Source organism: Cavia porcellus, unplaced genomic scaffold (genome assembly GCF_034190915.1).
Source record: "Cavia porcellus strain 051 isolate PalLab524CR breed Dunkin Hartley unplaced genomic scaffold, mCavPor4.1 scaffold_9, whole genome shotgun sequence".
Classification (NCBI taxonomy): Eukaryota; Metazoa; Chordata; class Mammalia; order Rodentia; family Caviidae; genus Cavia; species Cavia porcellus.
Genome location: NW_026947492.1, coordinates 24,304,104 through 24,330,153, shown reverse-complemented (window position 1 = coordinate 24,330,153; position 26,050 = coordinate 24,304,104). Strand labels below are relative to the sequence as shown.

The following is a 26,050-nucleotide window of genomic DNA, read 5'->3' as shown; positions in this document are numbered from 1 at the left end:
TATAAAAAGGCCAGTGCAGTGGACAGACCCTTCCTGGCATCCCTTCCAGGTCTATGCGCCATGATTAACCCTTTAAGCAAAAGGACACTAATTCTATGTAAGACATTCTCTCTAGGAAAATGTTCTACTTAATTAGTCCTGTTCTAGCTTAATTAACATTGGTTAAGAGCCCTCCATCCTGGCTAGGTGATCCCAAATGAGCTACTTAACCTCCTCCACTATTTCTTATCATGTAGGATGAATTTTTAAGAAGATTTCATGATAATCGAGGAAACATTTGTGAGCTGCATATCGAAGTGCCCAGCCTGCAGCAAGTATTAAAACATAAAAGGGTAAGTGAAAATCAAATCAAATTAAAATAGGACTGAGAAGAATGCTGACCAACAGTTATCACCCAAATTTAATGAAAAGATGTGAGCTACAAAGGAAATGTTAAAGCAGAACAGTTTATTTCCCATGGCAAGTGGCAGTATTTGAGGGAAAACATCCTTCATGTACAACTTTGGGAAGTCACTGAAATGTACTTTCTCCTTCTCCTCCACAAAAGTAAGTCGAAATAGGTCAGATGACCACGTTTCCTCCAATTTTAAAGAGTCGAGAATTTTAGAGAACACCTAATTCAATAAATACAAAAACTTTGCAATATGCACTATGTAAAACTCTAGTTATAAATTAGAAAACAACCAGGTACGGATTCATTACAACTTATATAAATTCCCCATAAGTCTACAGCATAAACAGCATAAATGTAAATGTCCTTTAATGATTTAAAGACTAATTAATGAGTTACTGCTTAGATTCAGAAGTAAAACAAAACAAAGATATTTTACTTTCCACACAATTCCCTCTTTGTAATTGCTCCTATAGATTTTCTTTGAGCTACCTATAAGAATCTTATACACTCACTGGGTGTGGTGGCACACCTGTAATCTCAGCACTCAGGAGGTTGAGGCAGGAGGATCACCATGAGTTCAAGACCAGCCTGGACTACATAGCTAGACTCTGTCTCAAGGAAAAAAATTATAGTCCCATATACTGATTCTAAAGACTCTCACACTCCAATTTGATGAATTCAAGTTAGTTCAAAAACTTACCAACTTTTTATTTGCACACAGTCAAACAGTAAATATTTTAGGCTCACTGGTGCCTGCTCTCAAGTAGCTCAAAATCAGCCAACACGCCAATGAACAGCTGTGGTCACTGTGGTCCAGTACACAGTCTATGCACAGTGCAATCTGTATCTCATACTGCTTTCTAGTGTCATGAACATTGATCATCTTTCTAATTTTTTAATTTGCCACTTAAAATGTAAAAGCCATTTTTAGCTTGCAGATTGTACAAAGAGAGACAGAGCTCAGGATTTAGTCCTAGACCATCATTTGCCGACTTGGGGCAAGACAGTGGTAAGGTAGCAAATGTAAGTCGGGTGCTCCTTTCCTGGGATCATCAGGGGCATTCTGGTGCTCCTTTTGCCAACTGGCTTCATCTGCCCTTCTTCTGCTACAAGCCACCCACCTTGACTCCGGCCCTGGAGCTCAGCATAGTTAAGGGAAGCCTGACACCTTGTGGTTGCATTGCAAACGCCAGGAGTCCCTTGGAAGTCACCAGCAAGGCAGAGCCACTGGGCAAGGGTGACTCCAGGAGGGAGAGAAGAGCCAGGAGATTCAGGAGGCAGTGAACCAGCCCGCAGCAGTTTGCCGTCATCTCTGTTGTGGTTGTTGATGAAATGAAGCAAGATAAAGCCCAGAGTTTACTATCTTCTTTCTCCAAAGGGAATTTCCACAATGGCTGTCTTTGGGTGGCATTTCTAACCAAAAAAAGGCAATTCCAGACCCTTCCCCACTGTCTGACGACAGTCCAGGTCTTCCTGTCTGCCCAAGTCTATCACTTGTGTCCATTAGTACATACACTTAGGAGGGAAGATGCGGACACAGCAGATGCCACCATGCCAGCTGCTCACAGAAGACAAAGAAGGGGAAAGTAAAGGCCGTGACCGCCACTGAATATCAGTTTTATTCTGGGAAACGGCAAACACAAGACGCCTTCAAGACAACAAAGACACATGCTTGAAATGTCACAATAGCCCTGAAGAAATGGGGCCACTTTTCTGCTCTGGTTGGTCAGGTTTGGACTTATTTGGGGTAGAGAAAGAGGAGGCTCTTCTTTCTATTCCTCTGCCCCTGAAAAAATAAAATAAAATAAAATAAAACTCCTGGACTAGAGTCATTCCTGTACCATACATTATGTAGGGCAGAAAGTTCCATGGTTTATCAGATTGAGAGTCACATTCTATTGTCAATTCACAGCCATCCTTTTCGGGTTGACCAGAAGGCAGTGGGGTGGTGACACTGGGGAGGGAGCTCAACAGGGCTTGCTGCTGGGTTCTGCAGTCACAGAAGCACTTCTGCTGTTGCAAGAGCCTCGCTCTGAAGGTAGCAAGTCTTCAGTGTCTTGCGTGGAATGCTGAAGCTCCACAGCTACCCAAAGGGGGCCCTGATAAAAAGTATGCACGGCCTCAACGTCCACCCCCCAGCATAAGCAAGGAGCTGGACGGCTGGGTAGTACAGCCAGTGAAGGCTGTCAAGACCTCGGTCCTGGATGTCCCAAGAAATCTCAGAGGAGTGCGGAGGGGACTAGGTCTAGAACCCTTACCTGGAGAACAGGATTCTGAACGCAACCTAGGCCTAAGCCACTGAGGCTGCCTTGGGAAGCAAACGCTGAGCCTTGCAGTCCTGAGACCATGCCCCCTTCTCTGCCTATGTCCCCACCACCATCCGCTTCTCGGAGAGCAGTGGTGGGGTGAAGCACCAACCCCATACACACCTGTCCCTTCAGCGGTGTGCAATGCAGTCAAGGGGACCTGTCACCCTTCCCACAGTGCTCAGGGCTGTACTACTCTCCTCCCAACCCCCTCACCCCCATAACTGGCAGCCTTGCATGACATGATGGCTTTGTCTTCAGGACTAGAGACCTGCTGTCCTGCTGGGGCGCTGCTAACTCTCTAGGCTGATCTCTCCTCACTGCTGGTACTTGCGGTACCGCTTCTGCCCGACCAACCATGGAACACAGGGTCCTTGGTTCTTAACTAGGTGGGGGCTTTTTAGGCTGTGCAGCGATTTTTAATGACTGCATGATTTTCATCTGACCTTTCCCGACTCTCACTTGTGTGTATTTTACAAAACAAAACTGTGGACCTTCTCCAGAGACCTCTTTCTCATGACAGATCTGGACCTCCGGGGTAACTCCACAGAGATCAGCATGCGCACCGCCCCCCACATACACACACACACACCCCAGGGGCCTCTTGAGCAGTGTAGGAGTTAGCGTGGATCCTCCCCTAAAGGGGAAGGAGAAAAAAGTTGGAGTTGATACTTAATGGGGGGGGTGGCCACGGGTCCCGCCGCGTGCTGATTGGTTTTACATTTCCTCCCTTTTTTTTTGTTCTCTCCCGCTCTCCCTCTTTTCAGTTTCTCTCTTTGCCCCCGGGGAGAGGAAACAGGAATAGTGAGAGATCAAAAATAAACCTCTTATGTCAAAGCCGGGCAGGAAGTATAAATACGAAGGGCTCGGCAGCCCACTCTGCGCTGCCCGGGCCGGGGAGGAGGCAGGAGGCGCTGCGCGGGGCCGGCACGCGGCCCGGGGCGAGGACGGGCGCACGCGGCGCGGGGCGCCAGCTGCTCGCGCTGCGCTCGGGAGGCGCCGAGGGGCCGCCGGGGACGCCGCCTGCGCCGCGGGCCGGGGCGGCCTTGCGTCGGCGCGCGCGCGTTCCTGGAGAGAGCGGCCGCGGCGACCAGCACCTGCCCGGGCCCCTTCGCCGCCGCGCGCCGCCCCGCAGCCCCCATGCTCCGCGCCGCCGGCGCCGCCCGGTGGCCGCCGCTCCTGCAGCTGCTGCTGCTGCTGCCGCTGCTGCCGCCGCTCGCCCCGCTCTCCCGCGGCGCCCCGACCGCGCCGGGCCCCGGGGGCGCGGCCTCGGCGCTGGTGGTGCCCACGCGGCTGGCGGGCCGCGCGGACGAGCTCGCGATCCACCTGTCCGCCTTCGGCCAGGGCTTCGAGCTGCGCCTGGCGCCCGACACCAGCTTCCTGGCGCCCGGGTTCAAGGTCGAGCGCCTCGGGGGCGCGGGCGGGCCGGCCGGGGGCGAGCGCGGGCTGCGCGACTGCTTCTTCTCGGGCACGGTGAACCGCGAGCCCGAGTCGCTGGCGGCCGTGAGCCTGTGCCGGGGGCTGAGCGGCTCCTTCCTGGCGGCCGGCGAGGAGTTCACCATCCAGCCGCAGGGCGCGGGCGCCTCCCTGGACCAGCCGCACCTCCTGCGGCGCTGGGGCCCCGCGGCCGGCGAGCCGGAGGGCGACGACGGCGAGGACAGCGAGGAGGCGGGCGGCACCCGCGAGCCGCCACCGCCCTCGGGGCCCGCGCGCAGGACCAAGCGGTCCGTGTCTGAGGCTCGCTTCGTGGAGACGCTGGTGGTGGCCGACGCGTCCATGGCTGCGCTCTACAGCGCCGACCTGCAGGTAGGACCCGTGGCTCCAGACTCTGCCCTTCCCGGTCCTGGGCGCGGGAGTCCTTCGCCCTTCCCAGCAAGCCCCAAACGCGAGGGGTTCTCTCCCTTCTGAGGAGCAGCAGTCAGCTCCTTCCCATGTGCCATCCTGGCTCCCTGGCTTCCATCCCCCATCCCCAATCCTCCTCTCACCCTCCGTGTCCTGACTTTCCTGGGCACTACTGTAAGTGGGTTTGAACACACCCTCTCGCAGCCACCTGCCTCTCCTGACGGGCTGGGAATTGCACCTTTCTGGCGAGCACCTCCTTCCCACCCTGCTTCCTGCAGTCGCTGCTGTCGGGGATCTTAGAGGCTCCCAAGGAAGCGCAGCTGGATGAAAAGCTATTTGGTTTCCTTCGGGTCCAGAAATGAGGTTGTTATAAGTAAAAGATACTGTCAGGGGAGAGTTGAACCTGGAAAGGGGCTGCCCAATTTCTGTGCGTCCAGCTGGTTCTGATCAAGGGGCATGGACTACCTTGCCAACCTGGGGCTCAGCCCTGGCAGCACTTGGCAGTGCCAGCATCCAGCTCAAGGAGGGAGGGGAACAGAATTTCTGCCTGGGGACTCAGTCCTGGCAACTGAAGTTTCAGTGAAAAGGAAGGAAGCAAGGAGCAGAATGAACTTGCAGTTAAGGTCTCTGGAGGAGCGGGAGCTGGGTCCCCCCCTAGCTGCCTTAGCGATGAGCTGGTACAGAGAAACGGTCCAGGGGATGATTATTGTAGCCAGGCCATTGCTAACCAGATTCAAGGAGGGTGCTGATTCAGTACCCTTAACCCCAGTACCTCCCTGCAAACACCAGACAGCTGTGTTTCCAGGAGGAGAGGATAAGGATTCAGGAGAGGACAGTGTTCTCTGTTCCCTTAGGGGACACAGAACCAGAGCTATGCCAGCTAGAGAAGAACTAACCTGGCCAGAGTTCATAGTTCTCTGCAGCGGGTTTTGGCATTCCAGCAGCTCACTTAACGCTTTTACAGTGATGGCATCCCTGGCCAGGAACCCCAGTCTAGACTCAGTCTGTACCCAACTGCTGAGGGCACCAAACGCAGAACACTAGATGAGGAGGTGGTTAGCTTTCTGTTTCTCGAAGGATCTTTCTCCCCACCAGCACCCCCTGCTCTCACTGGGAAGTGCAGAGGGAACCAGATCTGGCAAGACTGACAGGGCTGGCAGCGCTGCTGGTCTGGCGAGAGGTCCGTGCGGCTGCTCTTCTGGCTACTGCGAAAGCCAGTTAAACCCAGGGACACTCCCCTGTGTGCTTTTGTGGTGCTGATTTCTTCCCAGAGCATGTCATGGAGACCTCAGAGCTGTCTGCCCTGTGAGCTTTGGGTCAGTACTGATTTATTTGATCCTCTGTCCACCTTGCGAGCAGGGAGAGGTATCTCTGCCTTCTGATTCTTTCTCCCAAGCAAGATGGTGGCAGACAGGGAAGAGTGAGGCGAGGGCTTCGCCCATCTCACTGCGACCACTACACCTGCTGCAGGGGGCTCCCCCTGAAAGAAGCTCAGATACTTGCATTGCAGACCCACAGCTGAGAAGCAGACCAGTTTTTGGAATCTGCCTGAGAACCAAAACATAGGAAAGCCACCTGGCAAAGTAACAGGAACAAAAGTCGGTTCTTCAGTCTCCTGAGCCAAAATGCTCCCCTGGCCCCACCGTGGTACTTACAGTTTCACTCTCAGCTCATCACCTAGACCCCGGAGATGCTGAGTACTCCCTCAAGGACATACTTGGCATCTCCTGATATCACAGCTGTCTGGAGCCAGCCCTGCTTGGATTGTAGGAGGCTCAGCTGGGTTCTGCACCAGATTTTGTTTACTTCCACTTGAAGTCTGGACTTCCAGAGAAGTGGGCTTGCTGTGTCAAAGCCACATGGGCACTGTGATGCTCACAGGTCCCCCAGCTGCAGGACAGTACGTGTTTCCCCCATCCACCCTCCCTGTACACACTGAGGTTTCTGGACTATTGACAGTCACACACAAAGGACTTCCTCACCAAGCCAGCCACCCTGGATCAGGAGAGGGCAGCAGGACAGGTGTGAGGCACCTGTGAAGGCTGCTTTCCTCCCCCTGGGAAGCCTACTTCTCAGTCTTCTACAGAAAGAAATGTTCACTCAGCTGGACCGGGCTGCCCCTCCACCTTGGTCTCCTTGTGTCTCAGTCCACCTGCACTCCTGCTCCCCACCTGCTGGGATGAGCTGGGCCTGAGGAGCAGCCGTGTCCATGGCTGCCCATCAGCCCCTCTGACCAGCCACTGAGATTCTCACCTTACTCCCTTGGGTGTCTTACAAGGGGTCCAGGAGCACAGTAGAGAGGAGAGTGAAAATTAAGTACTAGCACCCCAAAACCTGGCCTGCTTCAACCCCAGATGGAGCGATCTCTTTATACCCAATCCTCTAAGAGGTCTTGGGGAGACCACCCACAGCTGCAAGGTGCTTTGAGGAGTGTCTTAGAGCAATCAGGCCTGGAAATGTGATGATGATCAAAAGAACCTCTACCTCCTCTAGGAAGTAGCAAGACCCAGAAGAGGTAATCATTTCTGTTCTAAGTGCCTGTGTGGCTGCTGTGGGATGAGTCCATCTTCCAGAAAGTTTGGCCACTGTGTATGTTCACTCTGCAGTCTGCTTTCTCAAACATGACCTCATGGCAATACCTGTGAGGGGCAGAGGAGGACTGCACAGCTCATGGAACCGGCCCAAAGTCACACTAATGAGTGACAGACTAGATGGGCAATCCAGGTCTCCAGAACCTAACTCCAGCTGTCTGTGCCATGGTACCACGCTGTCTCTTTAGGAAGTCTGTGACTGCCCTGCCCTCTGACACTTGTGGATGTTGTGGGATGGGTCCTTAAATCCAGCAGTCCACGATACTCAGCCATAGGTTGAGCCTTATTCCTGAGAGGTCACCTTCACCTTCAAAGTGGCAAGAAAAATTAGCTTATGTGACAGTGAAATCTTCCAGAACTCTGTATAATTGAGTTCACTTAATCCCTTGACCAAAGGGGCTCCTGCTTCCCACCTCCTTATCTGGTTTCAGAGTTAAGGAGCTCATACAAAGGGAGCTTTCTGAAAGGAGGGGCCACCTTGGAAGGTTCACCGACTCTGTCTGCATCAGGCCACTGCTGCATGTCCCCTGAAGGAACTTGGAGCAGGACAGAGTGAATGATGGGCTGCCCAACACCCCAGGCTCTGTCTGGACATCTGCTCAAGTCTCAGCAGTAATCAGAACACTGGAATTTTATGTTTAGTAGTGATGAGCTAGGCATGGGCCTCATCTTTCCTAGGTGGCCTGAGCACCCCAGGTTGTCAGGCTTTAGGGACTGATTTCTGAGAAAAAGTGTCACGGCCATCTCACCTACTCCTCACCTCTGTCCTTTGGCAAATGTCTCCCACAAGCCTTCATATCAAAAGGATCCAGTAGCCTCATGGGGCCGGAACAGATGTAATTCGTGCCCGTGGTGCCATGATCAACAGTACTGCCTTTGAATGCCAGGAGTATCCTGTTTTAGATGATAACAGAAACACACAGATCCTAAACACTCCGTGGCTGTCCCAATCTTTATGGGGGAAAGACACATATTATATATGCGTGAATTATGTTCTTCCCACTGGCAAAAGAATGAGTGTTTTCCACCCTTTGTGCCTGCGACAGTCAGAATGATTAAAGAGAGAACTTCGCAGAGGAAATGTCTTCATGGCCAAGAGTGAGGACAGTGGCAGTGGCAGCCTTGCTCCTTACATGCTGGGTTTGTCTTGGCTCTGTCAGCTTTCCTTGTAGCCCCGAAGATGGGTGGCAGTGTGGGGATAGAAGCGTAGATTTTGGTGGGATGTAGAAATACCTGAGTGTCCTTGAGCAAGTTACCTATTTCCGTTTCCTTTTTGCCTCACCAACAACTTCGAAGCGGTTATTCCTGAGTCTAACATTGTCTTGAGGATGCAACAAAACATGGAAAAGCACTGACTGTTCTGTACCCCATACATATGAGTGGCTCAGCAAATCAGCCATCTCTAGAGTTGCTGAAAGGCATTGATCAGAGTAGGGATGATGGGATGGCCACCTGCCCTTGGAATGCAAGCCACCATGTTTCAGCTTTGCTGGCCCACAAGGCAGAGCCTTTCTCCTAACCCCCAGTGTAAGGCTGACTCCTAAGAGCTCTGAATAAGGGTGTGCTCTGCAGACGTTAATGTCACCATTTGCTGTCTGGAGACCAAGGCAAGATGACGGGTATTCATACAAATCTGTTTTCCCTCCCCTTGTACCTTTCCTCTTCCTTTGCCCCAACATTGTCTCTCCCCAGCCTCAGGCCCTACAGAAATGCCAGGAAGGTAGGGCAGTGGTGCCAGGTGAATTTTCATATGCCACTCTTCATCCAGCCTCCGAGGCAGGCCACTGAGGGAGCCTTAGGCCTGAGAGTGACAACCAGATGAGCAAAGAGCAGAAAGTGAACATCCCACCAGGAGACGGCCAGGAACAGGGAAGTGCGTCTGGCATTCAGCCTTCCTCACACCGCCATCAAGTTTGCTCCCACTGCTACCAGGCAGAGCTCTCAGTGAGAAATCTACTCGGTTGTATCTCAAAGAGGGCCATGCCCTAGCCAGCCACCAGCAGCCAGGGCCTTTTTCTTTATTCCAGGGATACCAGAGAGGCAGAAATGCCTCCTAAAACATCATCTTTCCCTAAAGAGAGTTCAGGACATGCAATCCCCATTCATTCAAGTGCAGGGATTTGGGGCCATCTCTGACCCAGCAGATCATGGGCTTTTCTCAACTTGATGTGGTATTTGGAGGTTGCCTTTTATGCTAGAGTCCCCAGTCTATGGGGAGCGGGGTCTCACTCACATTCTTGAGCACGCAGCCTACACTTAATGTGGCGAGTGGGGAGGTATAAATAGATGCCAGATGGCGGAGCAAGCCATCTGACCGTCTCCCTGACTGGCTCTCGGGCCTATTCCCTGCACAACTATAAACCAGGCCTGCCCTTCGGGCCCAGGGATGAGTGAGGAGTGAGACACTCACAGGTTCAGCTGACATAGCTGTGCAGGTGCAATGGTGCTTCCCCCTGGAGAACTCCGGGATGCACTGCACCTCTCTTGCTCACGTTTCTCAAGGAGTAGGAGGTGGTGGGCAAGGCAGCGCTCGTCAGTGAGAGAAGAGAAAAGGTCAGCGGGACCAGGTTGGGGACTCTGAAAGGAACGTTGAGCCACGGAATCCTTGCAGCCCCGCACAGTGCAAATTCTCTTCTGAGACCAGGGAGTTCTTCAGATGTCTTCGGGCTCCACTCATAGGCTGGAAGGAAAGTGGCCCAACCTGACAGCTGTAGAAATCTGGAGAAGGGGATCACACAAGTTCTCTAAGCTGCAGCAAAGGAAGCTCGCTGGAGGCCTTAGTGCCGGGAAACTTCTGCTATCTCTCCCTGACCTTCGCACAGTGATTTACATCATTCCCTTTTGGTATCCACCAGGGAGATGACGATTGCATCATCTCTTGGGGAGAGAGCCCCAGTCTGCCCTGGCTGGCCTGGACAAATGGGCCATTCTAACCTCAAGCCTTCGGTTCTTTGTGCAGAGCTACGCTGACCACCACTTAGCAGTAACATCTTTTGACTTTAAAATGTCTTCGAAAGACCTCATCTTTCCCAATTTTCAGATTGCAGAATTGGGATTCTATAGGAAGAAATCTCAGAAGGTCCATGTCCACCCAACCCTGTGCCTGCCTGGAGCAGCCAGAAGACTTTCTGGCTGCTGGGAGCAAAGAAGACCTGGCCAGGAATTGGCTCCGGCAGGCTACCATTCCTCAGCGCTCACCCCAGTTGCATAATGATGTGATTACTTTTTTCTTTTTCTTTTTCTTTTTTCTTTTTTTTGCCTTAGGAATCCAACTCCAGCAGCAAATGCCAAGTTTCAGCTCTGCTGATATGATGTTTATATCAACCAAAATATAACTAGAGTGCTTGACATGCTAAGTAACCTTTGCTTAGGAATCTGCCAATCCCTGTTTGTAGTACTAACAAAATACCTGGCTTGTTGCCTCCGAGGTGAACAGACAGGTCCCATTCACAAAAAATAGGATTTGTCTGCAACTCCCACACATGGCCTTTCCAAATGAAATGTCCTTCTCTAGCCTTCCCCCTGCCTTCCTGTCCTTCCACTCCCACCCTCCAGGCCACAGGAGAACAGAGAGGCTGACAGGAGGTGCTCACCCAGGGAGCAGAGCAAGTAACAGCAACTCAGCTGGCCACCCTGTGGGCTCCAGGCATGCCCACCTCTGTCCTGCTATTCCTACAGCTGTAAAATAGTCCAAGAGGGCTACCGCAAGAGATCCCCAAGCAAGAGAGTAAGCGTATATCTGGCCTCCCCTCACAGCCTTGGTACCCAGCAGCCTAGAGATAGGACAAGAGGCCGAGCAATGATGTGGTTTCTTCCACCGGCCAGGGGGAACTGAAATCAGGTGGGAGCTCACAAGCACATGGCTCTTATTAGACCCCTGGATTCTCTCAAGCTCCAGGCAGAAAGGCACAGCGCTTTGGGGCTGTCCAAGCCAACCTTGGTAAATTTAATAAGAAAAGCATGGGCATGGAAGACAGACACACCTGGGCCAACATCCTGGCTTCCATGTGACCTTCAACAAGTTACTGAACTTGTGTGACCCTCCACCGCCTGGTTCGTGAAACAGAGAGTCACAGTGCCTGCTGGGTGGCTTAACGGTGGGGATTTAATGAGCTGATGGATGCTGAGCGTGGTCTGTGCTGGCTGCCGCTGGGAGTGATTATTAAAGGAAAGTTTTCAGGGGTAACAATTTCCATCCTGAAGAGTAGAAGTTTCCCCAGCAGATACCAGGAAAATGCCTAGCTGGCTTCTGAGAGGAAGACTAAACTTCTCTCAAGCTGCCTGGCTTACTCTGCGGCCTCCCTGCCGACCACTCCTGTCTGTCCTTAGCTTCTTGAGAGAGTGCTTTATCTGTAGCTCCAGGACAGAAGCTGTCAGCCATCTACACTTGAAATGTGGCCAGTGTGACTAATTTTATTAAATGTTAATTAACGGGGACTTAGATGGCTGGGACTTAGTGGCTGGTCTGGGTGTTAAGTGCACAAACCTTGGAGCCAGGCCGGTCTGGTTCAAATGCTGGCTGTCCACCAATTAGCTTTGTGACCCTGTACCCTGAAGTGGCTTTATTTTTTCTATGGAAAGTGAAGGAAAGTAACACTGAGGCCTCAAGCATTTTGTGAGTCCTCTGAGAGATGCTCTCAATCCAGTGGTCCCCCCAGACCTGACTTGAGTGTGGTGAACGGTCCGCAACAAGAGGCCGTGACAGAGAGCAACCTGGGGCTGTGAGACCAATAGCTCCTCTCCCCACTCCCTGCTTCCAACAGAACCACATCCTGACCTTGATGTCCGTGGCAGCCCGAATCTACAAGCACCCCAGCATCCAGAACTCCATCAACCTGGTCGTGGTGAAAGTGCTTATAGTGGAAGATGAAAAGTGGGGCCCGGAGGTGTCGGACAATGGCGGGCTCACGCTGCGCAACTTCTGCAGCTGGCAGCGATCCTTCAACAAGCCCAGCGACCGCCACCCAGAGCACTATGACACCGCCATCCTGCTCACAAGACAGGTATGTGGGCTGGCTCTGGAAGCAGGGAGGAGGGGAACCAGAGACGGACCACGGGGTGGGGGGCAGAGGCCAACCCGGCTGCAAGAACCATCTGTCTGCTGGCCTCCGTGGATGCCAGAAGCCTCCTGCTCAGAATGACGAGGAGGAGGTCATGAGGACAAGTGGGAGGCATCTGCAAGGGAAGGAGAAGAATCTCGCGAGGGCAGTTTTCCAAAAGTTTGTGACCAGCTGTCTGCTGAGGTCATCACAAGAGGAAGCAGACTCAAACTGCTCAGGGAGAATCTAGGGCTGGAAGTGGGTCAGGGCTCTGTCTAGGGTGATTGCTAAACTTACAGGCAGGTAACTGGGGGTCCCTCAAGGTCCGCCTGCGGCAGGGGGGCTGCCCACCAACCCAGTGTGATTTTAAGAGAAAGCTTCCTGGAGGCAGAGGATGGGGAGGAAGCTAGTGGGCACCAACCCCATCCACCCTTCAGGCCTCGCCGCAGTCCCACAGGTGAGTATGGTGTTATCCTCATTTTAAAGCTGAGGAAACAGAGGCAAAGAGAGGACACACATGGGCAGCACCCTTAGTCTGGCCCAAGCAGGCTTGCTGCAGGGTCATTCTCAGAACTACAGTGTTATTCTGACTCCCAAATAAGCCTTTGAAGTCCCAGCCAGCCCTCAGTCTCTGCCAGCTCAGAACAAGGAACAGACTGCCTTCCATGAGCTGCCTATGGGAAGGCAAAAGGACATTTTTCTGTTCTTTGCCACTCAGAAATCCCTCTGGACAGCTGTGTGCCTATGTGTGCACTTGCCCATGCACACACATGTGCATATTGTTTAACAATGGTAAATTTCACAAGTCACTCTTCAACTGAGAAAGACAAAGGATGAGAGTGATGTCTGTAACCACAACAGAAAATAACTCAGGGCCACTGGCTGAGATACCCAGACCTCAAGCCCTCCACTTGCTTCTCACCCTTGAAAAAAGCTCTGGAATGCAAGTGGTGCTCAGGCTAGTGAGTGGGCATCCCACAGAATACTTAGCAGAGCAGTGACGCGTGTCCCCTGCTCCTGCCCCTAGTCTGGAGGCTGCTCCTGCTCACACATGCTCACTGGTGAGCTTTATCTGCCCCCCAGGACTTCTGCGGAAACGACGGGCACTGCAACACCCTGGGGATAGCAGACATTGGCACAATCTGTGACCCCAGCATGAGCTGCTCCGTGATCAAAGACGAGGGCCTGCAGGCAGCCTACACCGTGGCCCATGAGCTAGGTAAGCCTGGCTGTGTCGAGGCCTGCTGTATCACACAAGAGGGAGCTGACACTTCCAGACCCAGAGCTGCTCAGATCTTAAGAAAAAGGCCGCTCTCACACTTTACCATTCATTATCTGTTCCTAGTTTTCCTATCTATACGGCAAACAGATACAGTGCTTGACACTGCTAAGTCCATTCAGTACTGTCCTAGGCCACTATCAGAGGTGGCCTGGAAGTGCCCAGACATGAAACAGATGCTGAGGGAGGGCCACGATACTGTACACAAGCTTAGCAGTGAGGCAAGGGGGCCGCCACATTAGTGAATAGTAGAGATGAGTGTGAATTCGGACAAACAAAGGCAGAAAATAAAGGGGTCCCAGTACCCTTCAGTCACCTGAAAAAGCTTCCTGGAAGAAGAAAGCCCAGGCCTGAAACAAGAATCTGTAGGGTGAGGAACTGAGCCTGGTAGCATCACCAAGGCCATCACCACTGGTGGTCCCATAGGGAGTGGGCTGAGGCGGCCAGAGGGTGGGGGAGTAGACCTGTGTCTCTGATCCCCCAGGGCACGTGCTCAGCATGCCCCACGATGACTCCAAGCCCTGCGTGCGGCTCTTTGGGCCCATGGAAAAGCACCACATGATGGCGCCACTCTTTATCCACTTGAACAAGACGCTGCCCTGGTCTCCCTGCAGTGCCATGTACCTCACTGAGCTCCTGGACGACGGCCACGGTAGGCCCCGCTTGGCATCCTCTCTGGTCCCCCAGCCAGCAGGCCCCTTGACAGCTGTTGGCACCTGTGCCAATTCAGGGACTCCCTGCAGCTGTGCTTTCTCATGAGGCTCTGAGGGCAGGGAGAGACTTCAGAAATGTGTCATCCTGGAAAGGCATCCTAAGCATCTCCCCAGGGTGTCCATCCTTGTCCCTCCCCCTGTAGCCCAAGCTCTGGGCTAATTTAGATTCATCATCAGAGCAGGTGGGAGGGGTCTGAGAAGCTGGTCTGGAAGAGGTGAGTGTGCAGAGAGCTTAAAGGAATGGAAGAACCTTGGTTGTAAAGAGGAAGAAGAGGGTATTGTAGGCTGAGTGAGTGATCTTACGATAGCTCAGAAATGGCAAAGAACAACAGTAGCCACGGCAGCAGTAACAAAAAAGCACTAACCAGTCATGTGAGAGCAAGCCCTGAAAGCTTGAGGTGCCTGCTGGGACAGTGACTGTTGGTTACAGCTGCAAAGCGACGCAGTCTAGATGCTTCTCATTGAAGGAGGCAAGGACATAGGCACTGCAAAGCTAATGGGCTGTCCAAGCGTTAGCACTGCCACACGCTACCCGGGTTTTTGCCAGCGTGGTTTCTCGGAGCACAGTTACAACCCTGTTGTACTGAGATGCAGATTAGCAGTGCAGTTCGTTGACCTTTACTGGGCACAGGCCATCGGGGGATGCATCCTGAGATGTGCTGGGTAGCAAAAGAAAGTCAGTCCCCAAGAAGCCTTTGCTACTGATCATCCCAGGAGCGAGGCTCTGTGGACACAGTGGTGTGCGGGGTGGTTCAGACCTAGTCCAGGAAGCCATGATGCCCAGACCTTAACCCCCTCTTCTGAGATTTGAGCAGATCCCAGGAAGGCGCAGAGAGCTGAACAGGAGGCCCCTGCCCTTGTTCTCACTGCTCTGCCTCCTCTCCTCCCAGGGGACTGTCTGCTGGACGCCCCCACTTCGGGCCTGCCCTTCCCCACAGACCTCCCAGGCCGCAGGGCACTCTACGACCTGGACCAACAGTGCAAACAGATCTTTGGACCTGGGTACCGCCACTGCCCCAACACCTCCGCGCAGGACACCTGCGCCCAGCTCTGGTGTCAAAAGGATGGTGACGAGGGCGTCTGCCACACAAGGAATGGCAGCCTGCACTGGGCTGATGGTACTCCCTGTGGACCTGGGCTCCTGTGCTTGGATGGCAGCTGTCTACCAGAGGAGGAAGTGGAGAGGTCCAAGGTGGGGGAATGGGGGAGGGGGGAGGGGGGAGAAGGGGAGTGGGAGATGGGGGCTGTTTTCAATGGGGGACCACACCTGAGAGTCGGGCATTAAGAGGTCATCTTTGAACAAACTGAAGCCCCTCTACCCACGTGGGTGTCCTCTGCCTCAGTGCTGAAGGAGGCCTCGTGCAGGTTGGTGGGAGGAAGATGCCCACCACAGAGAAGGCTTTGCTTTATAAACATAACGAGGTGTGGCAGGAACAGCTCACCAAGGGTTCGGTGAAAAGCATCCCCAGCCTCCCCACATTTGAGCTGAATTTCTAGTTAGAGGTGAAGGGAATGAGAGACGTCGTGGGAATCCCATGCTCCAAGAAGCAGAGGGGAGAAGGAATCCAGGCCAGTTCTGACCAGGCGGAGGAACTTGGCCCTGTACAGAGGAAATTTGCAGGAAAACCAAGGCAGTGCCAGAGAAAACGTTTAAGTGATTCACTCCTTTGCCCTGCTCTTAATGTGTCCAAACTGTGAGGCTGATCACGTTTCTCTTTCCTCGAGTCACGTAGCCATCACCGGGAAACAGCATCTGCTAGGTTTCACAGCCTGGTCCCCTGCCCAGGACCGAATAGTGGGGTGGCCCAAGCACATTCCTAGGTGCTTCTTGGGACACACACCCTCCTGGGCTGGCTGAACCACACACTCATCCTGAGCCTAGGACAGGTTCCCGGGTGAGCACTGGGTCCCAGAGAGGCTCCTTGTCTGCCCTGCTCCTGAGGAGAGAGGAAAGGAGCCCCTCAACCCGCTCCAGCAAAAACCAAGCTAGATGCCGTCAGAGTCTGACATGTGCTGTGTGTGGAATTATGTTTATCATCTATTTCTGAGGAGAAAACACAAAGCCTGTATTGAGAGAGAGGAAATCATTTCTTTGTAAATGAAAGCACACTTCTTTATGATCATATATTCAGAACAAAAGTATGGCTAGTGAGTTTTTTAAGGATTGCTTTTCTTTTTATAGCCTTACTATTTTTCACTTTTTGTGTAATCAATACTTTTATAATTCTTGAAAATGAGTGAGTTATTTTTAACCCATATTAGTCATGCAGAACAGTGACATTCCTTAGAGGGAGTTAGCACATGCATCTAACATACCTTGAGTATGTTTAATCCTTTATACCACTCCCTCCCAATTTTTATTTCAAACCCTCTTAGATCCACCATAGGCTTTATTCTCACAAGCTAGTTATAAACTTGGAAATTATTCTGTTTGTTTCCTGGGCATTATCCTAGTATTGGAACCAGTGGCTACTAGACCACTGACACATCTCTCAGTAACTGTGTCTTTAGAAGAGGGTCTCCAACCTCAGTGCTGGTGACATTTGAGCCTGGATAAGGCTTTAGTATGGGACGCATGCGCTGCTGAATATTTAGTAGCACTCATGGTCTCACCCCACACTTCACCACCCCCACCGGAACAACCTTGGCACCTTCAGATGTTGCCCTTCGGGACTCAGTGCACCCCAGTGAAGAGCTACCACATTTGAGCTGACATTATCCCCAGGAAAGATCTCGTGCCTACTGACCGCCCAAGGGCAAGGTACTGCTTGAGACACCAGAAGGGAGAGAACTCATGCGGTGTAAAGCCGCAGGCCACGCAGGCACTAGACAATGGCTGCAGCAGCTCCCAGCACACCATGCAGCTGGATGAGACTACCCAGATGAGAAAGTCAGGGCCCGGGGCTGCACACACAACTGAAGCAGCTTCTCATGCTCCTGACTCCATGGTGTTGTGTTGTAGGCCGTGGTGGACGGAGGCTGGACCCAGTGGGGACCCTGGGGAGAATGTTCCCGGACCTGTGGAGGTGGAATACAGTTTTCATATCGTGAATGCAAAAATCCCCAGCCTCAGAATGGAGGAAAGTACTGCCTGGGTCAGAGAGCCAAGTACCAATCGTGCAACACGGAGGAGTGCCCCCCTGACGGTAATCGCTACTTAGGCCACACCTGCCATAGCAGCTGCTGTTTTTGTTAAAACAGATCCCCAGAGAAGGAGAAGGGTGGGTCTCCCAAGATGCAGAGTTGAGTTTGTGATTCAGATGCTAACGGGTTTAGCAAGGTATCAAGCTTTGGTGAACTCATAGGGATACACAGCAGCTCCATTGTGTTAGGAAAGGCTGCTGAGGTGAGGGGCGACACTGCCCGGGTCTTCTGAGACATGTGCATAGTTACTCCCAACCAAACCCATGGAGGAGGCCTTTGCAGAGGGACTAGTGTCTCGGATAATAATCTGAACCCTCGTCTGGGTGCAGAATGGGACTGTTTTCCAAAACAAGTGGCAGAGCCAAACCTCCAAGGTCTCTCTAGCCAACACGCAGCCCAGATTGGAGGGAGGGTTTCTGAATCTGATTCCTATGCACATTCCTTCTGAGAAGCATTGCCCGTCTTCCCTTGAGGCTATGGCAACTACGTTCCAGAACCTTCCCGGGAAGCAACACTACCTCAGTCTTCCCTGGCATATTCCTATCCAAGAGTATGTGCTAGAAAGCACACATACTAGCTTAGAGGTGGTAAAGAACAGCAGCAAACTTGTAAAAGGGGTTCATTGGAACTTTTTTCCCCACTGTCCCATCCAGCTCCCCTTTGGGCAGCTCCAGGAAGTATTGGCAGGCATGAAAAGACAAGCGAAGCTGTTGGAGAGATTCGTGCAAGTGCCAAGACACCCTGGCATTAGGTTGATGTCTAATAGGGGAATCTGTGGGCTCTGCAGTTTTGCAAGACAGGAAGGATCAGCAATGGCATGAGGCAGTAGAAACTGCTCTGGGATTAGGAGGGTTTGCCTGGCATGCAGGCTAAGATGTTTCAGGGAAAGAAAAGAGGAGATGGTTATAAGGTGCAAGCTAGGCATGGATGACAGGCAACATCACAACATTAAATGCAACAGCAGCCGTTTCACTCCAGTATTCTGAGTATCTCTGGAGTTTCTGGACTACAGTTGATGTTACAAGTGATTTTTTTAAATGCACAAAGCATGATCTCTGTCCCTATGAACTTTGCAGTCTGATTCAAGACCAAAACCCCTTCACACAGCAATGGAAGCTTAATCTATGAGACTCAGATGCTAGGTTTGTAAAGAGCTCAGAGAAAGGGGAAGTTTGGGTGAAGCAGAAGTTCCGTGAAGTCTGGACCAAGGAAGGGAAGGAGGACTGAGACAGTGGTGAGGTGTATGGGGACATGCCAAGATGAGAAAAATGTGTGAGAAATACAGTCTTTTGCTGAGGTGGAGCCACGTGGAATGTACCAGTGCATCACGGCCAGGCCACAAAGGCCCTCAAAGGCTAAAACAGTATGTGGAGTTTGTCTGTGGTGGCTGTCCCATCAAGTCATCAGCAAGCTTCTCCAAACACAGCCAAGACCCTGCAGCTCTATTGACTCAGAACCTCAGGCATGGAGTGCTGCATCCGTATATGACATCTCCCCAGGCCACTCACACACAGCTGGCTTGGGAGACCGATAGGAAGAAGAGGTTGAAGTCCAGGACTGTGCAGTGAAACACCGAATTTCCAGTAGCGTGGCCTGGAAGCGGGGTACAGCAGGAGGGCAGGGGAGGGGATAGATGGTGCAGGAGGCTGTGTCCCCTGGGAAGCCACAGAGCCTGGCCTTAGGATGGCAAGGGTGGCATGCAGTCATTTAATCCACAGACTGTCTTGAGTATAGTGGGGGACTGCATGATACACTAAAAACGGTGGGCAGAGAGGTCCAATATTCAGAAAACACCTGGATGCCAGACTTAGACTGGACAATGGTGGTGTCACCAAGTGAAGCCAGTTAGTGAAGGACCAGATGGACAGCTGTGTACAGTTACCCCACACACAGCCAAAATTACAGGAAGTGGAGTAGACAGGCAAGTTTAGCACTAGAAAGTGCAGGCTAAGATGTCTTTAGCCACATATCCCTTGTCACCAAGGGAATCGACACGGACAGTGATCAGCAGAGTCACAAAGATACAGCTCCCAGCGTCACCTATGCCTGCCACACTTCCTCAATGGTCCTCTTCCCACCTAAGTGTGCTTATTCCTCTGTGAAGCAGAGTGAGTGTCTTTCCAAATGGAAAGGATATTTATCCTGGAAATCCCCCACACAGGGCTAGCGGGTTCCCTTCCTTGCCCCTCTGAGTAAAAGTTGCATCATGCACAGCTCAGGACATATCCAGGAACACTGGGTCTAGATGACCCTGGGCTGCGTCCTCAGGTGCAATCCAAAGCCTAAAGGAAAAGGCGTCCTGAATCCGAGCCCTGCCCCCAGCCTCAGCAAGTGTGTTTCTTACTTTCTAGGGAAAAGTTTCAGGGAGCAACAGTGTGAGAAATATGATGCCTACAATTACACTGACCTCGATGGGAATTTGCTGCAGTGGGTCCCCAAATACTCAGGAGTGTCCCCCAGAGACCGCTGCAAGCTGTTCTGCCGAGCCCGGGGCAGGAGGGAGTTCAAAGTGTTTGAAGCCAAGGTGAGGACCCTTCTGGGCCTCGGGTTGGACACGGGGAGGAAGGCAGGCTGTGCCCCCCCCCCACCTGCAGCTGCCTCTATGCTCCACAACCTCTCTTATCTCCCTGTCCCAGGTGATCGATGGGACCCTGTGTGGGCCCGAAACTCTGGCCATCTGTGTCCGGGGCCAGTGCATCAAGGCTGGCTGTGACCACGTGGTGGACTCGCCCAAGAAACTGGACAGGTGTGGGGTGTGTGGGGGCACAGGCAACTCATGCAGGAAGATCTCCGGCTTCTTCACGCCTACCAGGTGAGGATGCCCAGTCCCAAGCTCCTCTGCCAAAGGGCACGGTGGGCTTTGGACTCTGATGGGCCCACCTGTGATTTGCTGGACAAGTGATTTAAATGCACTAAGCTTCTACTTCTGTAAGGAATGTCCAGAGTCCTGTCTGTCTCGGTCATAGCAAGGGTTTCAGGAGATGGGGCGCGTGGAGCCCTCAGCAAGGGCTTCAGTCAGGGCAACCGCTGTTTTATTAGAGAGCAGGCTGTGTGCGTGGGGATGTGTCAGCTCTGAGTCAATGGGTGGGAGAGCCACGCCAAGCCTCCTGGGCCTCTGCCAGCACACAGCTTCTCCAGGCCTGTTATGGGAAGGGCAGTTCTCCCCAGGCCCCGGAGCCCCAGTCTGGCTGCAGGTGGGTGCTGGGAGAAGGGGTGAAAGGAAGTGGCCTCGGTGGCTCGGGGAACTGAGGACACCTCTCTCACATCCTACTGCCTGCGTTCGGGCAGAGCACCTTATGTTTTCCAAAGTGCTTTCCCCTCTGTGCTCTCATTCAATTTCTAAAATGAGTGTCAGAGATGGACGGGGGCAGCCCTGTTATGCCTCATGTTACAGCGGGAAAAGCTAAGGCACAGCGAGATTGTAACTCTGCTGAGAGCACACCGGTAGTTGACTGCCAGAAAGACAGCCTAGGCCCATCCCTGGATGATTGTGTCTTGTTTGGTTTTGTTTCTCCATCCACAAACTTCCTGGAGAATGGGCAAGCTTAGCTGTTCTGTAGAGGCCATAGTGTGCCGATCTGCACCTGGTACGTGTATGTTTTTTCTGGCAGCTCAATGAGCACCCTGGCCTCCTCCAACACTACTTACATCACAGTATATATTCTTCAGAAACACACGTACCTATGTATATATATATATATATATATATATATATATATATGCAATTTTATATGTTATTTATTTTATATTATACATAAATGTTGTATATGTATATGTGTGTATCTCTTATCTGACCAATCTCAAGGAACAGAACCAGCCTATAGCAGGTTTAAAAGTCTTTCAGTTTAAGTTCAAGCATATAGAGAAAAACAAAAAAGCATGAGTTATTCAGATCCTCAGATATATGACGACTTTCTCTTAGACCCTAGGCATTTGAGCCTTGAATACATAGCCCTAGACCAAGCTGTGACCTCAGTTGGGCAAATGAGGCAAACAGCAGAGCCCCGGACTGACTGTCCTCATGAACACTGCTCCCCTGCTCCCCAGCCCACAGAACAGAGCAAAGAATTGAGCTCTGCCCGCCCTCCATGAAGCCCTAGGCCTACCGAGGACCTGAGTCAGTTCCCCCAAGCAGCTCCCTGCTGCTGGGAACCTGGCTGCCCACTGAGCCTCGGCACCCTCAGAAGCTGTTCCACAGAAGCAGGCTTTGCCCCTAAACTCACCAGACACTGATAGCGATCGGCTTGGTGGAACCAGACTTGTCCTGATTGGGTTCTGGCCGGGGGAAGTCATGGGCTTTTTCACATAGGTTTGAGCCCCAAGAGTGGAGAGAGGCAAGCATAGTTATGCAAATGCGAGGAAGTCAGTGGATCTGGATCACGTCAGAACCATGAGATGCTAGGTCTGGCTGTGCCGATGTAACTTTTCAAACCTTCTGGGTTTTCCTCTGTTACTGTTACCAGGATCCACTGATCTCCACTCCTCAACCCACACATTTGCAGGAGAGTTGCCAGATTAGGCAAAAACCCTTGGAAATCCCAACCTCGAAGGCAGTCCTGTGTGCCTCAGCAGTGATTTATTCAAACTGCAGGGCTGTCACTTCTCAGTTTGTTAGTTTTCTTCATCTGCCTACCACGTGCATGCTTCAGTCCCTGATGAGCCCTCAGGACCCAGGCTAAGTAGCCATGTACCCTACCATCCTTTCTTTCTATCCCTGTCACAGATACGGCTACAATGACGTTATTACCATCCCAGCTGGTGCCTCGAACATTGATGTAAAACAGCGAAGCCACTCAGGGGTTCAGAACGACGGCAACTACCTGGCTCTGAAGACAGCTGATGGGCGGTACCTGCTCAATGGCAACCTGGCCATCTCTGCCACAGAGCAGGACATCCTGGTGAACGGGGCTGTCCTAAAGTACAGTGGCTCCATGGCCTCCCTGGAGCGGCTCCAGAGCTTCCGGCCCCTGTCTGAGCCTCTGACTGTGCAGCTCTTGACTGTCCCCAGTGAGCTCCCTTCCCCAAGAGTCAAATACACCTTCTTTGTTCCCAATGATGTGGACTTCGGCATACAGAACAGCAAAGAGAGAACAACCCCCAACGCCATCCAGCCACTGCTCCTCACGCAGTGAGCACAGGGACTGGTCTGACGCTCCAGCACCAGCTAAGTGGCTGGCAGCAGCAACAGTGGACAACAGAGACCGCCCAGGCCAGGCCTCTGTCACCCGTGACAGGGCTCTGCAACCTGAGGGTGCAAGCCCTGCAGAAGCCAGCAGTGTCCCCAGTGAGAGGAGAGGGTCTTGTGCTCATGGACCTGAGGTATTGGGGTGTAGGCAGGGTCCCCTTTGTGGTGACCTATCTATCAAGGTAGCGTGACCTGTGCAGGCCTCCTACTGCCACAGTCCCTTGGGTGCTGCCTAATTCATAAGGGGAGGAGAAGGGGTGGGACAGCAGATTGAACATGGACTGCCCAGTGAACTGAAGGCTGCTCAAGTTCAAGTAGAAGGTGTAGGTTAAAAGGTAAAAACGTACTCACTGACCCAAATGGGAGGCTCAGAGCCAACAGAGACTCACGAGGCTAAATGGGGGGAAAAAAACTCTTTTCTATCTGATTTCCCTGATAAATAATCTACCTCAGAGGGAAAAAAATGGTTCAAGGGAGGTGTGGGGCAAGGAGTCAATGGTGACTGTCAAAGCAAGCCCCCCAGCTGTGCCCCAGAGTTCCCAAGATATGGGCACTACAGTCCCCAGTGTGAAAATCTGTCACTCAGAGGGCTGCAGTGTCCGTCACAAGGCTGTGGGAGCCACATGTTCTCAGGCTGCCACCTGCTGGGGTGGACCCATTCAGTATTTATGCGAACGTGTCTCTGAACTAAAGTGTGATCATGTGCCTGTGAAGCGGTCTGGTCTGGTTCATTGTTTCTCAGGAAAGGACAGGGGTCTTAGACCCCAAAGACGAAGGCTAAACCGGGGTTGGGTCACCTGGGACGTGCACAAGGCAGCTGACCTCCTGCATGGTTCTCTTCAGACTTTCAGTAAGCAAGTGAGTACTCTGGGTTCCAACAGACCTACTGGGCACAGCTCACAGGGACAGCTGTTCATGGCATGATCCAGTGGCCCTCAAACTGCAGTGGACAGACACCAGGGCCTTCCAGAGGCTGAGGCAGATCGCCAGGCCTCCCCTCCAGGAGTTTTGCTCCAGGAAGTCAGCGGATAGCCTGAAAGTCTGTTTCTAACAAGCTCCCAGATGATGTGAGGCTACTGGTTCAGGACCACGCTTTCCCCCATGCTAGAGAAAATTTCAAATCAGAGTCACAATGGTTATGTGGTGCCTCTCAATCTTGAGGAGAAGAATTCCACCCTGTAAGCTGCCCCATCTTGTTACAGGCTGGCTTGTCCTATTTTATTTAAGCCAGACACAAGATCCTTTTAGGACCTCAGGACTTCTGCTGCTGTATCTAGGTACCATCCTAATGACTTCCAAGCCTGCCGCCCACCTGCCCCACGCCAGGTTTCATCCACATCTCACAGTTCTTTGGGCACAAGCAACTTGCAGCTGTCTGCCCCATAAGCCCTTTAACGCAGACTGCACCCCCACCGGGTGCTGGGATCTCGAAGCCCCCCTTGCCACTTAGCTCCTTATATCTGGTGGCCCAGGGGCATAGGCCCTATAGGGACATGGTGGTAGGTGTGAATGGGTGAGGAAAAATAGCATCAAGAATGACACTGGGAAAAGAAGGTAAAAGCCTAACTTTGCATCTTCCTTTTACCCGCCACTGCCCCATCTTCCTTTTCTTTCACAACCTGGGAGGCAGGCAGAAGATGTGGGGCGGAGCCCCAGTGCAAATGTGGGCTCAGACCCCTGCAGTGGGAAGCAAGAACAGAAGGAGTCCTGCCCCCCTGGCCCCTTAGCTGGTCCCCACCCGGTGGGGGCTGACATGGAATTGACCTCTTTTCCTTCTGCCTTTTTAGTGAGTGGGAGGCCTGGCTTACCTAGCATAAACAAGCATGCGTCCACACACAGGCTCACTGTGCATGACTAGTAAGCACAGGTATTTCCTTGCTCTGCCTCCGTTTTGTGAAGGCTGATGGGTGTTTCTGTGCATCTTCATCTTGTTCCACTCCCTATCCCCCCAGTAATTAAGGGCAAACGCGCCCCCTGTTAACTGCCCGTGTCAGGCCAGCTGTGCCGTCCCTGCTGCCTGCCCCATTACCAGGCACAGCTTTTGCCCTGGAGTTCAGCTGGCAGCAGACTTGCTGATGTGCAAAGCAGAATGGAATCCAGCTTGGCTCTCCCATGCTGTGTGGGCTCAGCGAGGCTCACAAAATACATACTTGTTTGTGTCTGGAAATTCAACAGCTGCAGCTCGGGGACTGCACCAGAAGACCACACCACTGATGGCCCCAGCCAACTACAACTGCCCTTTTAGACCCAGAGGAGGACACACTGTATTTCCTCTACTGAGTTTCTATTTTCCAGCTATTGCGCCTGATAGAAACTGTTACAGGGCATTGTAATGGAAGACCAGGAAGCCTGGACTCAGCAGATAACCTCATCCTTCAACCAGGTTCACCAGGCTGCTGCCAGAAATATTTCAAAGGTGGTTCATTGGCATCAAGATTCATTTCCAGCTTTTCACCCGTAAGACAAGTGAATCTTTGAGGCTTGTTCTCTGCCCTTTCCATTCCCCGATAGCCGACCAAAGGATTTTACAAATTGGCAGAAGGAAATCACCAAGAGAAGAGAAGCACATCCCTGCCCAGCAGCCCCCACCCCTAGCTCTACCATAGGTTAGCCCATTGGCAGCCTTGGAGCCCTGAGTACACACTGTCCAGGGTGCTAGGACCAAAAGCAGAGGAAGTGAGAGGCCAGTTCCTGTCCTAGAGAAATGTAAACAGGGCTCACTCTCCGCTGGTGACTATAACTGGAGAGCGATATGTCTTTCTGAAGAAAGAACTCCTTTTGCACAGCACATTTTCCCATCAGTGGTCCCCTGGCTGAGTTTGCAACTTTGAGAAAGCCGCATAGAACTTGAAAGAGAAAGAAGCACCCATCCAAGCCGACATTTTTGCTGGATAGATGTGCATGATCATCTATCTATCGTGTGTGCCACAAATACTGTGGTCATTATTTTCTTTATATAGGAAAATATTCTGAGGCGCTCATTGATAGATTGCAGGTCTAACGTGAGCGATACCTGGGTTCAGACCCTGGCACCACAGAAAGAAGGACGAAGATGGCTGGGTGTGGTGGCTCATGCTGTAATCCCAGGACTCAGGAGGCTGAGGCAGGAGGATTGCCATGAGTTTGAGGCCAGCCTGGGCTACATAGTGAATTCAAGATCAACCTGAACTATGTAGTGAGACCCTGTCTCCAAAGAAAAAAGAAAAAAGGCAAATGAAGAGGGAAGGAGGGAAGGAAGAAGGAATGATACTAAGTAATAGTATTCTAAAAGCAATATTCCAAATGATGTGAGAACACACCGAGGAGAATTAAAGCCAATTGTCAGGTGAGTAAACGTCAGATTGGGACTCAATGCTCTCTTCATACAATGCTGGCGCCTTCCGAGCACATACCTGATTTTCAATCAATATTTTAGAATGGCCTGGCCAGGTTTATCAGAATAGATGTGTCTCATTGGTTTGTGCCTCTTGAGATGGGGAGATTCTCTGATACACAGGAAGTAGTTGGCCTCACCTCTCCCACAAACAAGAGGGCTCCTTACAGCTCCTGCTGCCCGA

At 52.2% G+C, this 26,050-nt stretch overlaps 1 protein-coding gene and 1 long non-coding RNA gene across 2 annotated transcripts; one reads left to right on the top strand and one right to left on the bottom strand.

Moving 5' to 3' along the window:
• Window positions 1-432: 432 nt before the first annotated feature.
• On the bottom strand, window positions 433-3,680 carry LOC134477653 (uncharacterized). Its single transcript, XR_010049744.1, has 2 exons — window positions 3,525-3,680; window positions 433-2,180 (listed from the first exon to the last, which is right to left on the bottom strand). It is a non-coding gene; the product is annotated as an uncharacterized LOC134477653 (long non-coding RNA).
• Adamts8 (ADAM metallopeptidase with thrombospondin type 1 motif 8) lies at window positions 3,645-23,206 on the top strand. The gene is given in 10 exon segments (XM_063256097.1): window positions 3,645-4,506; window positions 11,897-12,136; window positions 13,256-13,391; window positions 13,936-14,103; window positions 15,055-15,356; window positions 17,127-17,310; window positions 19,660-19,832; window positions 19,945-20,120; window positions 22,032-22,424; window positions 22,426-23,206. Coding segments are annotated over 10 exon segments (2,697 nt in total). The 5' UTR covers window positions 3,645-3,840; the 3' UTR covers window positions 22,685-23,206.
• The last annotated feature ends 2,844 nt before the right edge of the window (window positions 23,207-26,050 follow it).